At 38.3% G+C, this 23257-nt stretch overlaps 1 protein-coding gene across 1 annotated transcript in view; it reads right to left on the bottom strand.

Annotated features, from left to right (window-relative positions):
* Positions 1–10084, bottom strand: part of LOC148429329 (neurogenic locus notch homolog protein 1-like) — a 51654-nt gene extending 41570 nt beyond the window's left edge. Inside the window, exons 1-2 of the mRNA XM_088416461.1 lie at positions 9874–10084; positions 8583–8664 (exon numbers count right to left, since the gene is read on the bottom strand). Of these exons, the coding sequence (XP_088272587.1) occupies positions 8583–8664; positions 9874–9931 (140 nt within the window). The 5' untranslated portion in view covers positions 9932–10084. The remainder of the gene's footprint in view (positions 1–8582; positions 8665–9873) is intronic.
* Positions 10085–23257: the final 13173 nt, after the last annotated feature.

Raw genomic sequence — 23257 nt, 5'->3', positions numbered from 1 at the left:
CATTTCAGACAAACAACAGAAAAGCCAAGTTGAAATTGTAAAAAACTGTACGCCGACGCCTCACGACCACCTCAAAGACAAATAGATTGTGCCGCCGCACGTGGACATGCTATCCAAACACATAGTCTGGTCCCGCGGTCAACTGCGGCACACTCCCTGTGAAGAATACTAACAGTTTGCTCTTTAACTTGACAAGGACTTGTCAAATACACTTTCAGCACAAAGTCACTTTTTAAAAAGTGCTGACTCGCTAAGAATTCAAATGCAGTAAAACAAAACAAATGTTTCATAAAGTGAGTTAAGTGACTTGGTTGCGCCTTGAACAATTAGTTTTACAAGTTGAGTTGCCATTCTTTGTTGATATTTTTATTTTGTGTCGTAATAACATGGTAAATAAACCCACCAAAGTGAGAGTCAAAAGTTGTAATTGGGGATGGGAATTGAAAAATTGAATTTTTTTAAGGGTCCTCTTACCGATTTCAGTTGAGACTTACTAACCCTAACCCTTACCACACACATTGCATAGCGACATTATTTACAAAAGAAGCGAGACTAGCACGAAGCATGGCACAAATGTTTGACGCTGGGTAAGGATAAAAACAGGCAAGTTGAGATACTTATAGACAATATAACATCTAAAGGAAATACCACCAGCATGCAAAATGATTTGCAGACACAGCATGGAATAAACCTTTAAGGGCCAATATTTTTGAACCGCTTTGGAGTGCTAAGCAGAAGTGACAAGGTCACCATGTTCTTGTCTTTGACTACTTCAGGAAACTGTTAGCGCCATTTGGCCTCATTGTACAACGTACTGCTACTAACTGCAAATATCAAGGGAACGTTGTCTTTCATTTTATTAGATGATGATATATATATATATATATATATATATATATATATATATATATATATATATATATATATTTATTTATATTTATATACACACACACATATATATTGCAAAAAACAAAACCTCATCTTGTTCACATGAGCTCAAACTTGTGAGACATCTTTTGAGACTCGTCTATTCCCTTTCTTTACCCCCAATGCAACTTTTGGCTATTTGTGGGCCAGACCACTCCCCGTTCCCCTTGAATAGCGAGAGTTGACTGCAAAATAGTTGGGAAATAAATACCTTGTTTAAATAAACACATTGGCCTGTCTTCTGATCAGTAATTGGTTATTTATTTTTTTAAACTCATTCTTCAGCTCTAAAAACCTGATTGCGTAAAGCTAGAAACAACATTGTTTTTTTTGTTTTTGGAGTGAATGAATTTATTTCATTCAGGAAAATATTTTGGGTGTAAAAGGAGTTTATAAATATCTCTTCTTACACCTTTTTTTTCTCACATTAAGCAAAAAGTTTTTTCTTTTCCTTTGTAACTTTTCATTTTTTGTGTTGTGTTGCTTTTTTAATTCTTATTCAAAATGTAATTGAGGTAAAAGTTTTCAAATAAATAAATGACGGGTTAGACAAAAGACAGTCAACGGCTCTTTTATGGAATCAAAACCAACAGTGAGAGGCAGCTGCTTCAACAAGAAGAATCTCAGCAGCAGGTAAAACTGTGCCGCAGGAAAGGTAAATAAAGACGACGTGAAAAGGAGGTGCACAAATCAGAAGCTGAGCAAATATCAGGTGTTGGGCGAGCTATCGCATAACCGTGGCTAGATTATCATGTCCGTAAAGTGAATACTGTTATTCTATTCTGTGGTCATTGTTCCTTGCTCTTCAAGGGTTGCCGCTGTAGTCCTTGGCAACAGGTCGGCAGCACTTATGGGGACATGGGCGGGGACTCCAGCTCTGTAGCAGATGTTGTGCTGACATTTGACCCAACTTAAAAAGGGGTTTCCCTTATCAATGTCAACCCAATCTGCCAGCTGGGGTGTAGAATATCCAGAAGATAGGCTACATGTGAACTGTATGCTGGGACAGGGCAGCGGTGGGCCCCCAGATTTGGCATCTGGACAAGCCTGCTGCTGTACCCCCCTTTTTAAAGCGCTTAGTTTTTTAGCTAAGCATTTATTCCACTATTGAGCCATGTGGATCCCTGTGGGAGATATTATTGGTATCAGGTCCGAGAGTGACATCCTTTGGAATAATCCGCTTTTAGAACACTTCATTAAAGGATAATCATTTTCGGGAGCTGAGAAGCTGAACTAAGAGGAAACGTAAACGGAAGACAATTACCCAAAGTGGTATGTATGTGTTTTTATATGAATAGGTACAATTCTGTTTCTTAGTTCTACGATGTGAACGATTGGTGGAAAGTGTGGATGAAGCGTGTAAAGATGAAAAGTGCAAGGCCACAATAAACATCAGGGCAAGGAACTCGCGTCTCTTGTTTGTTGGACAAGTCGGGATATTAATAAATAATAAAAATGCATCAAAACCAATACATATTAGAATTACCAGCTCGAGCAGTGGGGTGGACTCATGTAAAGTTGTGATGATGTGTCTCACGTCTCATTATCATACACCAACAATTGTTGTCTTTCAATACAGACAATACATATACATATATATATAAATATATATATATATATATATATATATATATATATATATATATATATATATATATATATATATATATATATTTTTTTTTTTATACACAAAATGCAGCACAATGTTGCTGGTTGTTACCATATATGCTCCTGTCTCCAACGCTATCTTTTTTCCTTGCTATTTGGTCTTGCACCTGACTGATCTGTTAAAAGCAACACCTGATGAGTCGCCTTTTCTCTCGCTGTTTCGTCAGAGTTCCTCTCTGTGGCCATCATGGGAAATGGCGGTAATCACTCCGTAACTAGTGTTATTTGTTGTGAAACAACATTTTACCAGACCGTCCCCCAAATAAACAAATGACAAGGAGCGCTCTACTTTTAATGTTCTGCCTCCCCTCTCATCCATCCTTCTTTTCTGCCATCTCTAATTGTGCGGAGTGGGGCCCACATCTTGAGGTCTTCATTATAGAGACCCTCTTTATTTGGGAGTATTACAGAGGCAGGAAAACGGTGTCCCATGGGTCACAGCAGTGGTAATGATTACCACAGAGGCTGTGAATCACTTAAGGGCTTTGAGCTAGTCTGGTGATGGAATAACAGAGGATAATCAGATAGTTCTGCACATCAGGAGTGGCAAGGTGGTTTTCATCAAACAACAGATCTCTTAGGGTTACCCCCCAGGGGGGCTTGGTGTGAAACCACATAAATGTATTATCATTGGGGCTGTAATGGTATGCCAAATTTGTGATTCATTACAAATTTGCCCTGGCATTTTATTAGCGCTGGGTGGTGGTCCGTTTTGAACATATTGTTAGCTATCGTGTCCTTCAGCCAGTTAGTGACATGCAGTGTTTGTTTAAAAAGTTGATATGAACCGAAAATGCTAGGCCAGGGGTAGGCAACTCCAGTTTGATACAGCTGCATACTTTTCATCTTTCTCTCGTACATCACACCTGATTCAAATAATCAGCTCATCAGCAAGCTCAGCAGAAGCCTGTTCACAATCCTTGAATCAGCTGTGAAGTAGAGGGGAAACATCAAATACATGCAGGAGAGCAACTCTCTGGAGTCTAGACATATCCCTGAGCTAGGCAGCTATGTTACAATACGTTTTCTTTGTTTATGGGAACCCAGAATAGCTTATGCAGTCATATTAGAGTGCTCATGTGTTTTAATATTATCAATTTTCATGATGGTTTACTAGTTTTTTGGAAACCCTGTTGTGATATCAGTTGCTAATGGTCATGTATTTGTCTTTGCCATAATGGTCCTGGATTTTCAACATTGATATTTTTATGTATTTATCAAGTTCGTTATAGAGTTGCGCCTTTACTGTTGTGACTGGTTTGTTTCTTGATGTTTAAGTTGCAAAGATCCTTAAGTTTGCCTTATTGTGTCATGACAATGTCTTATTGTGTCATGACAATGTCTGACAATATTGATGATTGATGATGTCTGACAATATTTTAGCTCTATATTGTCTCAAACTGTCATTAAACTGCCTGGTTTCTTTTGAAGTCTAGTTTTATGAGTCTACTTACAGAGTCTAGTTTCCCGAGTCTAGTGTCCAATTTTTTTTTAGCTTAGTTTCCCATGCCTAATTTGACATTCTTGCTGTGGTTACTTTGGATGTTAGCGTAAAAAGGCTTTCTATTTTTCCACTTTTGTGTCCCGCCTGCTCCTGGGTCCAAATTGTAGTTCTCGCTTGAAAATCCCTGTAACCTTGCGGTTCGCGCATCTTGGAATATACCAAAACTCTGCCTTTGCCTGGCAAAAACAAAGGTAACCTAGTAGACCTGCGCTTGTGGAAAATACTGACATCACTAAAGATACTAAAATGATTAACCAAAATCACTGCATTGTCAGTTTAACTTTGTGAAAAACAGACAGACAAGCTGTCAGGCATAATCATCACATCTTGAAAATTACTACTTGTTTGGGCTGGAGGGGCACAACAGCACCATTGTACTATTGTTTTTAAGACTTTGACATCGTTAATGCATAAAATCAACAAACAACACAGGGAAGGAACAAAAGTATCAACTTGTGAAAGCGTAAAATTGACCATGAGAAGACAATTTAAGCTTTTGCCTGACAACAGTGAACATCACCATATTCCAATGCTAGTAACTGAAAGTATATTTCCATAACAAACTTCGCAGTTAAAGCTTGAATGCAGCCCAATTGCTGGTGTGTGCTTATGTCAGAAAAACACAGTCACATAGGTGTGAGCAAACCTGACGTCAGCTAGTTTGTATCTTTAACAAAACCTCAAGTCAACACTTCTTCCTTCGTTCCACCAGTCCGCAGACAGGTGGTCCGACGCGCAGGGGAAAAACCAAGTGACTGTCACCCCTCCTGGGAAGTCGTCGTGAAATTGGGGAGATTTTTCTTGGCAAGTTAAAATATGACTAATCCTCTGTGTTGAGGCTCCAGTCGGCCCAATCAGCCCATCTCGACATCATAACTCTTGCCAAAGGGAATCAGACAAGGAGGTGGCCATGTAAAAAAGGCAGTATGTGTTTCACCAACGTGATCACATGATGAGATACGACACCTTTTCTTCTTTCTAGTTGCTCTGAGGACATTTCCTGACTCTCAATGGAGGTGTGTGTGTCAATACAGGGTTCATGGGGGTTATAGACAGACTCATCTGACCACAGCAAACAGAGGTGCCATTGAAGAGTTGGCAGAAATGGAAAGACAAGGGCTCACTTTCATATACTGTAAGTAGTGGTACTGTATATAGTAGCATTCAGTGCATTTACCAGCCGGAATTAAGGGTCTTGTTTGTTATCAAAAAAATGAACATCCTCTAGACAAGTGGATGCAAACATAAAAAGCCTAACGAGTGATGTGCTCTGATATCCACCCTGAACTGTTTGCCAGCCAATTGCAGGGCACACAGGGATGAATAGTCATTCATGCATCCAATCCCACCTAGGGACAATTTAGCGTGTCCAATACACCTTCCTACTATGCATGTTTTTGGAACGTGGGAGGAAGCCGGAATGGCCGTAGAAAACCTACGCGGGCACCGGGATAACAAACAAACTCCACACAGGGAGGCCGGAGCGAGCTGGAATTGAATTCGGGACTCTGAACTGTTCAGTGGACGACTGGGATTGGTTGTTACCTGAGCTCTGAACAATTGTGACGTCATTTTTAATCAAAAACTACCGTCAAGGTTACTGTTATACAAGACAATTCAAAAACTTACAAACAACCGTAAAAATGTAGAAGATAATTTATCTGGTATGAAAAGATATTGGTAGGTTCAGTTCTCGTTTTGCGACAGAACACAACATTCTCTGGGTCTTAAAAGAATAGTTAGTTTAAAACAATAAAGGTCTAAAATAGCTGGTAATTGGAAAGTCACTGAAGATTGAATAATTGTCTTTTTTTGTATTGAAGTTGGCTTGTTTCTCAAATTTTGGCTTTCCACACAAAGAACAAATTGACCGCGTGATACCTTCTAGGTTGGGGGACGAAAGCTACCACCAGCCAGCCAGAAAAATGTGTGAACTATCTGTTCACTTTCAACAGAAATGGTGTCAAGATCAGTGGTCATATGATAACATCTGGTTACATGAAAAGAATCATTGTTTGAGTCACACCAATCCCCAGATAAGGAGACAACAAAAGAAGGCTGTCAATTGAAAATGTTGGCAATATGTTGCAGCTAACTGTATTCTAGGTTTAGAATGGAAGTGCCTATGTACTAAATGTTTCATTCAAAACTGACTTGGCGACTGACCTCTACTGCTAAAAATGTGGTTTAAGATTATCCCACATATGTGCATAATTTATTTCACCAGTGCAACTAAAGGAACTTGATTAGCATCAACTAGAACCAGATAATGAATCGCTACCATGAGCATTTGTGAGTCCTCAGTACCGCATCGCCAAACAAACACCACACAATTGAGATTTAATGCCCCAAAAATGGCTGCTTGGAATCAAAAGCAGCAAACCAAAAGGCCTTCAGCTAACTTCTTTGGAAGAAAAACGTCTGTAAGTGCCCGTACAGATACGAGCGGGAGATGGTATTTATGGCATGGAATGTCAAGTAGGTAAGCCTGTTGAGTGAAGCATCCAACCCCTCTTACTAAACCTTGGCATGACACCTTGGTTGGAAAAAGAAAAATGAAAGAAAACAAGCAGTTTTCAAACTACTGGGCAAAACAGCTGGCAATAATAAACCCATTATGCTCTGAGCATTTCAATGGGGAAGTTCTGTTAGCGGTTCTGCTGAAGTGTTAGATGGCAGAAACAAGCTTGAAGTTTGTAAACAGTAACCATATTACGTAATGCCTCCTACAATTTTTTAAGTGAGAAAAATGTGATATTATTTTGAGCAACAACTGCATTTTCCTCCATAAAAATACCTAGTTGCATACTGGCGTAAACACATTCCCACTTATCTGTGAGCCTGCAAAAATCCCTTTTGAAACAGCAAACCTGGAGTAAGGGCCTCATGTCCCATCTCAATGTTTAATTGGAGAAGTCTGAGAAGGAGCACACTGCAGAGGCACAATGATGGCTTTGTGGCCCCTACAGAGAAGATGGGGAAGGCAGAGAGGGGCGGGTGGTAGCCTGGGGACTAAAAGGGGTGAATAACACAACCAGACCGAATTAAGCTGTGGCAGGAGGCCAAATATGGCTCCCTGGTTTTGGATTTATGACAATTATGAGTGAATATGCCCACGCCGGTTGAGTCCGGCTATGTTTGGGATCATACTAAATAAAACAAGTAACCTTCATTATTCATCCAGTTCCTACGCTGCGTAAATGTCTTCCATATAAATGATGGTATTACTGTAACCTTTAGACTAATTTCTAGTAGTGTTAAATGGGAACTTGACACTTTTCAAACGAAAGCCGTTCTTATTAATCTGTCGACTGAAAATGACACCACAGATGATGTGGGCTCAGTTAACAGCCAATTAAGGCTCAGCTGTTTTCTTTGGTTTGGTCATGTGACTCACTATTGTATGTCATTGTCAGGGCTTCACATTGAGCCATTTTTTTGGGCGGAGGTCCTATTGGACCACCGTCATCCATATCCTGGCAGGTTGTGCTACAACAGGTGCCGCACACTATATTCATGTTATTATATGATAAGGTTCAATTATTAGCCTGTACATAGCTATTTTGGTTGAACTTGGATCAATATTCAAGATAGTATGAAAAATCATTACCTCTATGAAGTTACTTTTTTCTTTCTTTTTTTCAGTAATAATCAAAGTGAATTTGGCTTTTGAAGGCTTTTATCTTGTCCAAGCTATTTGTCATAGAAGGACTTAAAATGACATCAATAAATATATGCAACTGATGAAAGATCTATAATGATCAACTTACGAGGATAAAAAAAATGATAACATACATAATTATGAAATTTTGTACTTCTGCGGTCTGGCTAGAGGCTTTGAGCCCAAGGGCCACTCTTACTGAAGAACCCCGAATGGGCAAATTTACTCAACTCCAAATCAGAATGTACTTTTACTAAAATCTATAAAGTTTTTTTTTTTTTTAATTTTATGCACAAAATTAGGTTTTTAATCGTTTTACAGCTTTTAAGCAAAGAAAAAAAATGTTTTAAAGTGAATGAAAGCCAAATATGGGAACTTTTGGAACGATCCCTTAATGTGAAGGAACTTCACTGCAGACAGTGCATAACTATGAAAAAGCCACCGCCATCTGCCCAGTGGGAGCAAGACAGACTGAGGGCCACTTAGGGACAAAATCCCAAGAGAGAGAGGAAAAGGAGGGAGACGGGTTATAGAGGTCTGTGTCTCGAAGGACAGGGTCTGATGTTCTGGCCTCTCTGGGAAGCCTCGCCCAGATTAGTCACACAGAATTAATCGCTGCCGTGAACAATGGCCGCCGGGATTCTGGAGACCCCAGCTGTCGTTGAGTGAAAGAAAAGCAAAAAAAAAAAAAAAAGATGATTTAGGGCCGCCCCAGTAAGGCTGCTGAGGGAAATCAGTCGCGCAGGGACCGACAGTCCACCACTGATGACTCAACTCTGACACGCGCTCCCCATTTCTTACACGATGACTTTTTGCACTCACTTGCATTGCCCGCTGCCATCTGGAGAGGCCTCACACCTCCCCTGGTTCAAACACGACTCGGTGGGCATGGAGCATTTCAGGCCTGCCAAGGAAAAGTTTTCAGTCATAACAAAAATATACCTGCACTCGTCCTGAAAAGACAATTTGGACAAAAGGATGATAACTTTTGTGCACAAAACTTCAAAAATATCAAGTGGAGTTGCGATGAGCTGTTAGAAGAGTTTGGTTGAAGAGCCCTATATAGGCCCCAGATTGTAGACCTAAACACAGTATGGGGAGAGATGAAGCATGATTGTTTAATTTAAACAGACATACTAAACAATTTATTCATCGTTCATTTAAGATTGGATCAAATCAAAGCTGAAATGAAAATGACATATAGCATGTCAAAAACTTGACATCTTGCAGAAAGTTTTTTTTTAAAGAAAAAGAAACTAGCATTCCTTTCATAAACAGAAAGATAGATTTTTTTGAGTATACTTCTGTTATTTTGAGAATTTTCTGGATTAAAAATTGCAATATTATGATAATAAAGTGAAATTTACAAGCTGACATTTGTTGCACATTACTCGTTAAACTTTAATAGCATTATATGACTGTTTTAGAAAAACGCTTCTTTATACTTGTCAGAAATATTGATCCTGACAAGTTTTTATGACAACTTGCCAAACTAGAAAAAACTAAATATCTAATATATTTTAAATAATTTATAAAAATAAGTGCAATCAAAATTTAAATTCACAAGGTGTTGTAAAAGGTGTTTAAAATTGCAAAAATAAGGCTTATTTTTCTTACAAAATGAAACATTCCAAAAAAAAATTTAACCAAAACTAAATGTTGACAAAAAAAAAAAAACCTCCAAAACATATTCAAAATCTTCATATAGATTTGGGTCTTTGTCAAAGTAAATTTAAATCCCCACAACACACACAAACCTGCCATGTATACTTTTAAATAAAGTCACATACAGTATTAGAACTTACAGACATCAATAATAGAGTGGAATGGAGAATCCAGTAAACGATACCAGCAGGCGCATAAAGATCCCCAAAACAAAACTACTGCATTTTGGGTGAGTTTGTATCTAGCCGAAGAAGCATATTTATAACTGCAATCAATAAGGGGCCTTGAGCTAAAAACGTTTGACCAACACATGAAACCTCGAGCAAGTGTTCAAAAACTAAAAAAAAATAATAAAAGGGCAACAGGTTGACTTCAAAACGCTTGTGAAGAAGAACAAGTCATGAAAATAAGAACACAGGGAAGATAAATGAAAATTGCCGTGACTCACCTCGCGCTAGTCCAATTAGCCACAACAACAAAGTTACTCTTGCCAATAAAATAGGCATTCCTTCTGGTTTATAAAGTGCTTACACATAAAGTCCACATGGATTGTTCATAGATCCGAATGTCTTCTTGTCTGTGACTGATGAGAAGACGAGGGGGGAAAAGTTTGCTAGATCCACGATGAAAGTTGCACACAGTTGTCAACGAGAGATGCCGTCGCTACACTTCTCCGGCTGGAAATGACCCCGGCTTGCTGCTTCACATCTGGGGAGGCGAGGCGAGGAGGAGGGCCCTCGGTCGGCGCGGTCCCACGGTGCCCTCCCTCCACCTACCCCCCCTTCTCGTCCTCCTCTCCCTCCTCTCCCCTCCAAACAAACACACACTTGATCAAGAGGAGATAGCGGGGGGGGGGGGGGGGGGGGGGGGGGGGTCTCGCCTCAGTTTTGTTCCCTTTGGCGCGTGAACCATTGCAAAAATTAGCAGGGGTAGCCATGTAAGCAAAACAATTCAAAAGGCGACATGCTTCAGCCTGAAAAACTTTTCAGTTATATCATATATATTATACTAGATTACGAAATGACAAAGTTATCCATTTTTGAATCCACACATCTATTGTTGTGGTTGTTTAATTAAACTACAAGCTCGTGGCTCTTGGTTAGAATCTCATTTTTTAAGTGGAGTTTCAAAATGCGAGTAACAATATAAAAGAAAAAATCAAACTGAAAAAAAAACGTAATTTCAAAAACGGTTTTGTCATCTTTTGAGTGCTCAAAGAAAGAAAAGGCAGAGGTGTCCCAAAATGCATCACTGGACAAATTTGACACCAATTTCGTCAATTTCATGATATACAGTATTCGTATAATAATATATATCATATATTATAAGTATATTTCAAACGCAGATTCATGATCTTTGAATATCAATATATAATACTGATATATGTGCATAAATAAAGGAAAATGTTGACTGAGTGTGCCAAAATGCATCAGCTTGAACAAAATGGCTGTCACCAATTAGAAGAAAATATTGACTTATTTGATAACTAATTCATAATAGTTTAATTTTAAAAATATGTTTCTATGATAAAGCTCTATAGGTGGATATCATGCTTCTACTTATATAAACATATATATATATATATATATATATATATATATATATATATATATATATATATATATATATATATATATATATATATATATATACTATATACATATATATATACTGTATATATATATATATATATATATATATATATATATATATATATATATATATATATATATATATATATATATATATATATATATATATATATATATATATATATATATATATATATATATATATATATATATATATATATATATATATATATATATATATATATATATATATATATATATATATATATATATATATATATATATATATATATATATATGTTGACTGAACTCCCCCTATAACAATCCATTAATCAGTCAAACAAATCAAATTACGATGTGGAGCTTGGTTTTTCATCTTGAAAAAATGAAAACAAGTTTGAATAGTTTACATTTGGAAAACTTTGTGAAGGTTCTCAGTGAATGTAAAACAACACCAACAGAACAAAACAAATGGTCCAAGGTACCATCATCATCACCAACAGCAACATCATGGCATCAACAAATAAAAACCTGGGAAAGGTTCTACTATCAGTTAGGATCTTCTTCCACACTGATAAACCAATGCTGATGGTGCGAGGTAACTTTTTCTAACAGCGTCAGCACAAAGCGGCTGCAGATTCCCATCAAGTGCTGTGTGAAGCCAATTTGAAATGCTTCCCAAAGGTTTCAGTTTGTTGTTGTTGGTGGGAGACACGTTCCAGATTCTCCTGCGATTAAGCCTTTTCATATTTTTTTTTAAAGTAGTTTACGCATTCGGCGGCTCGGTGGCGCAGTGAACAGCACGTCCGCCTCACAGGTCAAAGGTCCCGTTTCAAATCCACCTGGCTCCGGCCTTCCTGTGTGCAGTTTGCATGTTCTCCCCGAGCCTGCGCAGGTTCCCTCCGGGCACTCCGGCTTCCTCCCACTCCCAAAAAACATGCGCGGCAGGTGAATTGGAGATACTAAATTGTTCTTAGGTGTGATTGGTCTGCTGTATTTTGACTTTTAGGGGAACTCAAACAACTTTTCCTGAGCGGTTATTAAGGACTGTTAAACTGCCTGTTTTATCACCGTCAGCTGCCTCTGTTTTGTTGTATAAACCACAGTGGCACGCGACTAGCTTACAGGTAAAACTGCTTCAGGAAGCCAAAAAAAGTAAGCAGACGTTGAGAGAGCCTGGGGCCAAGCAAATGACTGGAAAAGCAGTGAACACCGGTAAGGAAATATGGTCTGTACAACATGTAAACTGATTTCACAGGTTATAACCACAATTTAATCAGCTCATGTGAGCATTGTCATGGAAATGTATTATATTAACTAAGCCCGTAATCTGCTTTTGATTTGATCCAGATCTCGCAATTAATTTGTGTATTTCAATGCGTAACCTCGTTTCGTGTTTTAAATTGGTTCCCAAGAGAAATCACGGACAACAATGTAGATAGTTTGGATCTGTATTTGCTGTATGGCAAATACAAATGAAAGATACAAAGACGATAAAGGGATGTAACAGCGACGACTCGAAATATTTTCTTTTGGGAAAGTACAACATCAGTTGTTGTGTTTGCACCCATGCTTACTTGTCCCTTGCTTGATATGCGCTCTGTGGGCACACACTACACCTTTGTATCGCATTAATTGAGACAATTAAATTCTATTTCCATGCATTTAGAGGAAATTAGTTAACAATTGAAACCTACACAATTACCCATCATTGACCTTTTGTCACTTTTGCCTCCAACTGCTACAGTGAGACAGTGACCCCTTTTAACACGATGAGCAGAGCTTGATCCGAGTTTCAATACTGATCCATATCAACGCCTTCAGTCTGTTTGTCTTACTTCAGCATCACAGTACCTGTCTTATCGTGACAAAAACGTGAAATACTGACTGTGAGAGGATGTAAACGTACAAATTAACCGATTGGTCGAGAAGTAAACAAGTCAACTTTACAGCTGATATTTAAAGGTCGAAGTCACTAACTGCTACTTGTGTGTTTTTGTATTTGTTTTTTTTCAAATTCACAAATTTACAGTAATCACCACCTGCTGCCATTGCCTGACAATATACGGTGTTACACTCTACAGAGTTGTCTTTGTCTCAGACCTGAATGCCTTTGAGACTAGAGGTTAGTCTGCTAGCTTAAGCTAGTAACAAACCGCTAGTGCAATCACTGCCAGTCTCAAAATTTAACGTTTACTAAGTCAAATACTTTGTTATTGAAGTGAACATTTTTCAAATGCATTTTCAAATGAGTCATTACTTGAGCTCCTAAAACACTGAGGGGTAAACATGTTCAAAGTTTCCTTTTATCAAGAGCTGTACAGTCTCGTAACAGTTGGGCAAACCTTCGGCAAGCATTTACGAACGTTTGCAACCTTGAACGAACTCTGATGAGATCAAAAGAGCCATTAAATTCAACGATACTTGTCAATGTTTCCTCCTGGGGACTTAGGAGCTAGGAAAAAAATGATTAATTCAATTACTGTATTTTTTTTATTTCAAGGATCACCACTTTGAAAATTAGCTAAATTGGGAACTCTGTATTTTGCATAGTAAAATGGTAGGATGCTGGATGAATGGCTAACGAGACATGTTTACAATAATTATTAGCAATTTAATTATGGCATTTAAGAAAGTGATGCACAAGCTATAATAGTTTTTTCCTCATCTACTGTATGTATGTTAAGTTTCCATAAAACTGATTAAAAATCTGCATTTGTATACCTTATTGCTGTATGAAAATTTTGCACAGGATTTATTTTTGAATATATGAAATTTTTGTTTGGTTTTTCAGTTTTCTTTAAAATCATAATTGTTCAGAATTGTTTGGAAAAGGGAGGGGGGGGGGGGTGATTTTAATTATTTGTCACGTATCACTCTGGCCTGTTAATACTGTATTAATATTTGACAGTAAATTCAATTTTACTTTCATGCTTTTATTTATTTCAGAGTATGTACTTTTTGTTTATTGAATGAAAGAGGTACTTCTTCTTAACTATTGTTCTTTTTTTTTTTTTTTTTCTCCACAGGTATCAGTACTTAATATTAGTTAAGTACATAAGTACCACTTCTGACTATAGACCCCAGAGGACAATAATCCACTTGGAAGTCTTCAAACATGAGAAGGCATCTTTTTTTTTTCTCACATAATTGATTCATTGTGATTGTTGCCCATTGTGAAGAGGCCCAAAACGTGTTTACGCTTTGGCATTGTGAGATGGCAAGTAAACAGGATTTGTCTTGATTTCCTGCTCATTGTGTGGACCTGGGGGGGGGGGGGGGGGGGGGGGGGGGGTTTGGGGGTCTGTGCCCACAACTGGCACAGCGCAGATGGAGCAAACCTGTTCTACTTTATCAGCTTTACAAGCACAGACAGCTGCGCAGGGGGTTGTTTGGGTCAAAAGCACCAAAGCACAGTCTGTTCACGCCAATACAGTGGCCGGCATTATTTAATAAGCAACACATGACTGGGTATCAGTCCAGATTAAAGACCTTATTGATTTCATCCAGCTGGGTTTAATGTTACGCTGGATTCATTCAACAACTGCTTTGACACGGATGAGCACAGGTTCTCTTCTTGGTTTGTTTCGGTAATGAAATTTTAGATGTGCAAGGTGGTGCTGGTGTTGTGTTAGTTCATCGCGTTCTCGAGTGTTGAGGACTTCTGGATCCCTCTTTTTTTTTGTATGTACAATTAAAATTTAAAAGAGGGAAAACTACAATGCTGCATAAAAACAATTGTCAATTTGACAGGAATTTTCTCCATTTAACTGCCACATTCCTGTCTAATCAATCCTTGAGGCAAACAAAGTGAAAATATGCTGAAAAAAGTGCTTTGCATACAGATCTTCTCATGAGTGACTGTGTTTGAGTATGTGCACAACCGGCAGCAACCGTGTGTCACATGTCCGCACATGCATTTAAAGCCTGAAAGACACAAAGAATCTTCACATCCAAAGCAGGATACACACATAACAAATGTTAACACTGATTATTTTCTAAAATGTGTGGAAATATACTGGACAGCAAGACTTTTGATTCTTTACCCAGCTCATGGTGGTTGGAGTCGGGGGAAGACTCTTGACACAACATTACAAGATTATCTTTTTTTTCAAATGTGGCTGACTGCACATATGAGTATGTGCAACTGTAATTAAAAAAAAAAAAAAAAAAACACCCTCAAAACACCTTTCACACTAGATAAATTGGCTTAATTTATCTGTGTGAGCTCTTCACTGCTCCACTCTAGCAGTCAGCTATGTGTATTTAGCTACCCTGTGGCAAATCAAATGGTCCATTGAAGCCACCACCAACTGCTTTGGAGTGTGAATGCTAATTTTACTCTGTCGTTTGGAAGTGGTTCTCAACCAGACGTGCACAAAGGCACTTAAGAGGGTACATGAGATTTTAATTGATATGACATCATTTGTATTGCATCGCTAATCCCAGTGTTTATTTTACGAGTAAACCATTGCTGTTAAAAAAAAAAACAACAAACATAAAAGAGACTGTCTTTTGAATGGCTCGTTTTAGTGAACAGCTTGTGAGTGAACGGCTCCCTTTGAAGAGTAGTATTATACAGTAGTTCCCTGTTTACTACTTGAAAGATTCACAGACTCGTAATGAACTGTGAGGACCGGGGGAAAATGTTGACCCCTGCGGCCTCGCATCCCTTGTGGTACTATTATTAACTGGACAACATTTGCAGGCAAACATCCGTAAAGAATAAGACACAAATCATACGGTCAGCAGTATGAAATGGTTTTTTCCCTGAGGTCCAGATTTTTTGTTTCAAAAAAATGTGGGAGTTCCCCCGATATTCTTGGGTGGAAAAAGTCCACAAATAATTGACATCCCCTTGGTTTGTTATTGTATATCGGGTAGATGCTACAAAATACTGGTAAAACGCTACCCTTCCATTAGCCATAGCTGTTGTTAATGAAGTTTCGACTTAGACACAGTTCTTTGAAAAAAAAAAAAAATACCGCTAGAGTGTGCCCCCCCCCCCCCCCAAAAAAAAAAAAATCTTCAAAGCAGTGAACCCATGTTTAGAGAGACTAGCAAATATGAATTAGAAACAAGGGCATCAAAACATTACATAAGGAGTCCTTCAGATATGCTTGCATACCGACATGATGTAGGAAAGACAGAACTCTTGTGAACATGGTGTCCAAAGCTGACACAAAAAATACCTGAGGGAAGCAAAATAGGCCATTGTATTGCGGTCCTATTATTTCCTGAGTGGTTCACACACAGATTAATGCATCCTGGTCCGTCTGCATTGTTCTTATCAAGAAAAAGGAGGGTCTAGTGGCTTTACTATTGAATTGTTCATTCAGCTGCTGCCCAAAGTGAGGAAACACGGGCGAGGGTCTTTGGCTCCTGCTTTCCGGCGGTGAAAGGACAGGAGGTAGCTGCTGCCGTCTAGAAGGTGTGAGAGGCTAAGCGTCTTGTCGGGAAACGTGAGAAAATGCCGAACAAACACATTCAAAATTCTTCCAAGATCGTCTTGAGCTGTACTCCTTGGTAGAATGAAAAAACCTGGTTCATGGTATCCTGCGGTTTGAAAAGGTTTTGCTTTCAAAACTGTTGACCACTTTGACTAAAAATTTCAAAATAAAATCAGAATTTCAATATATTAATATAATGCTGTCTTGACATTAAGATTTGCAACCAGAGTTAGCGTATCGACATAGCATAACATCAGTCCTTTTTTTTTTTTTTTTTTGCTTTGATGCGACTTTATAGAGAGGACAAAAGCAAATTGGTAGCTACTGTACTTATTTAATGGGAATTTTGATTCAATTAAAAAAAAACACATTTTGGTTCATTCTGCATATACCTATGGAGCATTTTCCTTTGAAAAATGTTTTTATTACCCTGACACTCTAAAATCGAGCTGTAACTTCACTATCTTGAAACGGCAACATTTTTACTCACAGTTATCACTCGGTCACTTTAATATCAGGATATGCCAAATTTGAAAAACAATCCATTTCAGGAGGTGCAACATATTTTTTTATTCTCATATTTAAGAGAGGTAAACGTTAAAATTTGGAATTTTCTTAGGTTAGCTAGAATTAGAGTTTGGGTCAGGGTTAAGGTTAGAAACACATGGTCAAATTTGCGTACAGTATTATATGGCGTACCTTTTCTGATATTGCAACCCTCTAATTGAGTTCAATTGAAGCATCGACATTTTTCATATGAATAGCAACTTCAAACACATTTATCTGTCCTGTGGAGGTAAAGCAACGCGCCTCAAGTAAAAACAAAACACCAGCACATACTTTGACCTTTCCTTCCTCACGTTTCCTGTTGTGGGCCACACTGTAATGTTTTATAAATGCTTGATAAAAAAAAAAAATAGGGGCGAGGTCCTGACGGTTTTATTGCAGGAACTAAAATCTGGTCCTCGGTTCGTGACATCATGAAAGTCTTTTATTGGAGCTCCGTGTTAAGAGCAGCAAAAGAAGGACATGGAAATAATGAATGTGCTCAAATAGTGCCATGGGAATTCACTATGCCCTGAACCTCTGACTCATGGGATTGCTTCTGGGCGTGTGGGAGTGGGTATAAAGGGAAACATAGGAACTCAGTAGCAGAAAAGCCAAAGACACCAAAGATCAGACAGACTTACTTGAAGCCAAAATGGAGGTGAAGAGGGAGAGTTTTTGGTATTCCCAACTACGGTGATGCCTTGAGAGAAAAAAATCATCTTTTGAAATGAGAGCAACTACTATTTCGAGCTCCACATATCAATATCAAACCATATATTCTCTCATGAAAATTCATTTACGTTAACATAAAAAGCTAAATTAATCCAACATATATTACATGACTCCTGGTAATGAAAATGCAAATTAGGTGTCACACCTTCTGCCACATTATAATTTGACTCAAAAAGCAAAAAAACAGACCAGAGCAACATAAAGGTCACCGGATGACAAACCTCGAATGTGTAACTTTGACTCAAGTCGAGCCGTAAACAAAAGGAGGAAGTGGCTCTGTGCGACTGTCCGACAGAGCTTCCTGTTTGTGATTACAGATCCAAAAACATGCCCGACTCTTTGGAACCTCCCACGACTTTTGCCTGCTCGTGGAAATAGGAGCAGCATTGGCCCGCTGCGACTGGTCACCCAGGCTTTGTGCGGACGAGGTTAGGGTGCCACAATACACGGAAGCAGCTGCTTCAGACATATAAGTAGTGCTACGTATTCTTAAGGACATTGCTCAATTAGCTTAATGAGTAAATTAATAGTCAATAGTAGACAATAGTAATGAACTAGCTCATAGTCCTAACTACAGCAATTAGAATTATTATACATTTTATTGTTGTCAGATATTATCAAGTTAATTTTGAAGTATTTCTCTCCAAAATGTTGGGTCCTATACCGTCCATCAGTTATCTATAGCCGCTTATCCTCACAAGGGTCGCGGGCTAGCTGGTGCCTATCCCAGATGACTTTGGACAGTAGGCGGGAGACCCCTTGAACTGGTTGTCAGGAAAATTGGGGGGCATACAGAAGGGAACACCCATCAACACACCCAATCACAACTAAGGACAATTTAGTACGTCCAATACACCTGCCATGCATGTTTTTGGAATGTGAGAGCACACGTGGGCTCGGGGAGAACATGCAAACTCCATACAGGAAGGCCGCAGACAGCTGGATTCGAACTTGCGTCCCTTAACTGTGAGGCAAACGTGCCAACCAGTGCTCCACTGAGTTGCCTGTCCTATACTGTGTTTTATTTATACAGTCTAACGTTTTCAACAGAATATTTCATTTTAAGATTCTTAAGGTATTGTGGGTAAACATTTGCAGCTCAGTCATGGGAATTATTCATATCCACATTTGAGCCTGTTTTGTAAGGTCATAACTTACACAAAAAGTAGAAAGACTCTCCATCTGTTCCCAGATGCAAAAAACACATAAATATCTTTCCCCTCTCCCACTGTGGAGGAATAACATTTTGTGGAAAAATTGTGGTGACTTTCATGCTCCCTAGTTTATTATTCTAACATTTGAATCCTCTGTACTGTAAATGAAAGTTCCAAAGATGTGCGTGAATATGTGTGTGAACTTGTTTGTTTGAGTAATCTCATAATTGTCGTGGGTAGAGGAAAGGAAGGGTAAGGATTAGCTCTCCTCATTGGTGGTGCTGCGTTTAATGTCGCCATGAGAACCCGTGATACAGCACGTCACACAAAGGGACAGGAAAGCAAGAGTTCACTGGGCGAGACAATACAGCACCTGTGAAGCTTCATGAGGGCGTGAAGAGAAGAAAAGGGAAATTCACACACCTTAATAGGACCTGATGGTTTATTAACAATTTGCGAGGTGGATTCAGAGTCGTTTGATGACAATGGTACAGTCAAGTTAACGAAACCAGGAACATAAACACAATCAAAATTCAAAAATAAAACCAGTTCCTCCATAGTAACGTGAGGCTTTCTAGCTGGAATCTATGTAGTCATCTTTAGCAGGTATTTGTTTACAAAATGTATGCTTAATATTTGCTTTAACTGAGAATTTTAAAACGTACAAGAACAAAATCATGATCAAAATACCAAAATAGATCCTGTCAGCAGCTATAAGTGCACAAAAAGCTAACGTATCGTTTAAAGTCCTTTATTCGCCGGTACTGATCTAGCACAATAGCAACAAAAAGCTAACATAGCAGTCTAAAGGACATTTTTTAAATGTTTCTCTAAAACTAACTTGAGCAAACAGGAAGTGGGTCAAAAACAGGTCCAAAACCATCAAAGTAGAACCACTCCAAAGTTATCTATCTAGCTGGGTAACTAACTGTGAACTTATCATAGTAGTTTACGTACACAACTTTTTTCTCTAGCATCACACATCACCTTTTGTTCTGAGTTTATTGAAAGTTTTTTTTTCCGCTATAGTAGTCTTTCCATAGGTTAACCAGCATAGCTTTAAAAGCTAAACAAACAAACAAAAAAACTCATTTGTTAACCTCACATTTGCAGACTCACTTAAGGGCATTTTGAGTGTCCAATATACGTATTATGTAAGTTTTAGGGATTGTGGGAGGAAACCCGAGTACCTGAAGACACGCTAACCACTTTTCCACCATGTTGCCCTGTCTAATTTGTAAAAGTCTTTACATGTGTTGTGTAAATCTGCAAACATCAATGAATCACACCACTTCAGTTTATATCAGAACCTCCAGCAGTCACCCACATGATGTGCGTATAGCGCATGACAATCCCGCTGACTGAGCAAATGCTGACTGTGCCACGGTGTGTTTACTGGGCCAGGGGAGAGTTGGTTGTTCTCGTTCGATAGCTATGTTGTCAGGTATTTGCGAGACCTGTCGTCCAGGCTGCCCCTCCCACCCCCAAACCCACTCCTACCCACACTACCAGCTCCTTTGCACGCCACTGGTGTGCGTACTTTCGCTACCTCTGATGCAGACCCCTATTTTTTTTCTTTTTTTTTTGTTTCCCAAGCAAATTCCTTAAGAGCCTGGGAACGAGGCTCTGACATCAGGAAACAGCATGCATGTTTCCGTGTTAGTGTCCACACAAACCTCACACGCTCAAGATCTTTTCCCCGGCTGTATTTGCACATTATTTTAGGTTACCACATAAGTGAAATCAAGCACTTCCGCATTTGGTGCTTTAGCTCTTAGAATTTTGCTGAAGTTTTTTGAAATTCTTAAGACAGTATCAACACTGGAACTGAAAGCCTCATGGAAAAAAAAGTAGACAAACAATGAGGTCTATTTTTAGACATAAAGAGGCCACTGGTGACCTTCACTGGAATGTCATAACACTGAGAGCGTTCACCAAAATCCACCACTTGTCACTTTACATTTGAACTTTAGTGATAAATGTTTCCGTATTGTCATGTTTTGGGGTGAAAAGGAGGTCAGTAAAGGATGTTAAGGCATAGGGTGGTGAACAAATATGGACCTCTTTTTTAAAGTAGACTCAGTGTTTTATCTTGCTGCGTTCCGATAACAAAAAGTATGATGATTGAAATTTTTTATGTACTTCTGCCACCGTAATATGTACTCTAAATAATATGATTATTTTTTTTTTTTCCTTTTTAGTTTTAATTTTAGATGTATTGTTCGTGCCGCAAGCTTTTTATTTGGATTATGATTTTTTGGAGGGGTATGGGGGTCAGCTCATATTTTGCTTAACACCTCAGACAAAGAAAATATTTATTTGAATTTGTGTTTTGCAAGTTGGGCCCAGGATCATTAGAGTATTCAGAGTATTGGATCATTCAGGATCACTAGAGTATTAGGATTTTAGTTTAGTTTAATTGATGGAGTTTTATTTATTTCATCACTGATGCTAAACATTTATTTGATTTAAAAATAATGCCTTTTTATGTTTTCTGATGAATCTGTTATTGTATATTTTATTTTTATCTCATTGGTCACAAATCTCCTGCTCCGATTGAGATAATTGTTCAGATTCAGATTCATTATCAATTTATACTTTCTTTTTCAGAAGTTTTTAATTGGTATAGATACCTTTTTTGTAATTTTGTTAAATTTTATGTATTTGACTTCTGTGCACAACAAAGAATTCTTACATTTTTTTTCTTTATTACTAAAAATTTTCACTTAGACTCTATTCTTGCTTTATTCTATTTTCCTGAAACATGATGAAACAGAAGTACGAGAAAAATCTAGCAAGATTGCTCCAGTGGTAGCTTACACCATGATTAAACTTCTTTGATACATTGCTATAGAAATACTAGAAATAAACACAAAAAATAAAATATGAGGAATAAAATTGAGTTCTGTGAATACTCTATCTTTTCCAGTTTGTTTTGGGATTCTGGTGAAGTTAAATGCTGCCAAATTTTACAGTCAGCATTTACAGAGAATGTTGAACCAGATTATTTGGCTTTCCCCTCTCAAAAATCTGTTCCAAGACCATCAAACAGAGATATGGGAATGTTCCTCAGATGACCAACTGTGTTGACAAAGTAGATAAAACACATCACGGTTGATATTATTGTGAGAAGATGTCACCAAGCTTAAAAAAACATGACTAATGCCTGCCTGGAGCTGATTTTAGCAGTCATATAAACTTAATGCACATGGGGAAGGTACCCATTTTTCAGAAAGCTATTAGTAGTCATTCTTCCCAAAAGACAAAGAATATGTACCTGTGTGTATAGTGATATGTTTTCCGCTGACCGGTGTTGATCCACGGTTTGTGTTTAGTACAGTATACACTATGGAGATTCTGTTCAATAGCCCAAATCAGACTTACAACATCTACAGCAAAGCTGTGTGGTTAATTTAAATTCGCAATGTGATTTTTTTTAAGTGGACTCTATTGTTATGTTTTGTTTTCCTTAAGAACAGTGCAGTATCTTAATGCTACGATATAAAAGAAAATCCCAATGTCCTCGATGTTCTCTGTTTCACGAACCTGTAAGTCACACATATTTTAACATAAATCATAGCCGCATGTAGACAGCAATAACAAAATACTCCAATTTTCTTTATCTTCTGCAAAAAAAGGACTATTTCATTTTACCGAGTTGCTTGTAGTTGTAGAAGAGGAAGTACTACTCTTGTGCGTTTTTACGCAGCAGTCGTACTTTCCGTCATGTACGAAAAGTGTGTTATGAGACGTTATCACTTGCCGTCACGGAGTTTTCCAATGGAAACAAGGTCAACAGACCTCCTAGATTTAAGAGCCTCCATTTTTTCCATACTTAAAGCTAAGGTCACCATTGGGTCTGATATTTTAGAGGGTGGGGGATTGGGTGAGAGAATCAAGGTTCCCATGCCCTGGAGGCCCCCCCTTGGGACTTTTTAGAGGCAGATGTGACGTCTGGGGCTCCCTCCGCCATCCCACTTTATCCTCCCTACTCTTCCCTTCCCGTCGTGGCCGGTGCTGTTGTCTGGATATCGTCTGCTCTGTCTACAGAGACAAAAACGTGTCCAACCGTCACAGTGAAAATATGAACCCTCAACTGGGATTCTTGAAACTCAAATTTGTGAACCTAACATTGTCTTAAAACTCAAATTTGTAACCATAACCCAGGATTGAAACCCCAATTGAAAAGTTGTAAAACGCACATTTACAATATTAAAGTAGGCTTGAAACCCTACTTTTAAAATGTGTGACCCCTACTTTGCAACCCTAACCCTGACTTGAAATCGTAGCTTGAAAACCTTGATCCTCATTTCAAAACGTAAACCAAGTGTGAACCCTGAATGAAGCATCCATCA

This window comes from Hippichthys cyanospilos, chromosome 1 (assembly GCF_059441005.1).
Source record: "Hippichthys cyanospilos isolate Australia breed blue-spotted pipefish chromosome 1, RoL_Hcya_1.0, whole genome shotgun sequence".
NCBI classification, from domain to species: Eukaryota; Metazoa; Chordata; class Actinopteri; order Syngnathiformes; family Syngnathidae; genus Hippichthys; species Hippichthys cyanospilos.
The sequence above is the reverse complement of the archived record's forward strand: the minus strand, read 5'-3'. Positions and strand labels throughout refer to the sequence as shown.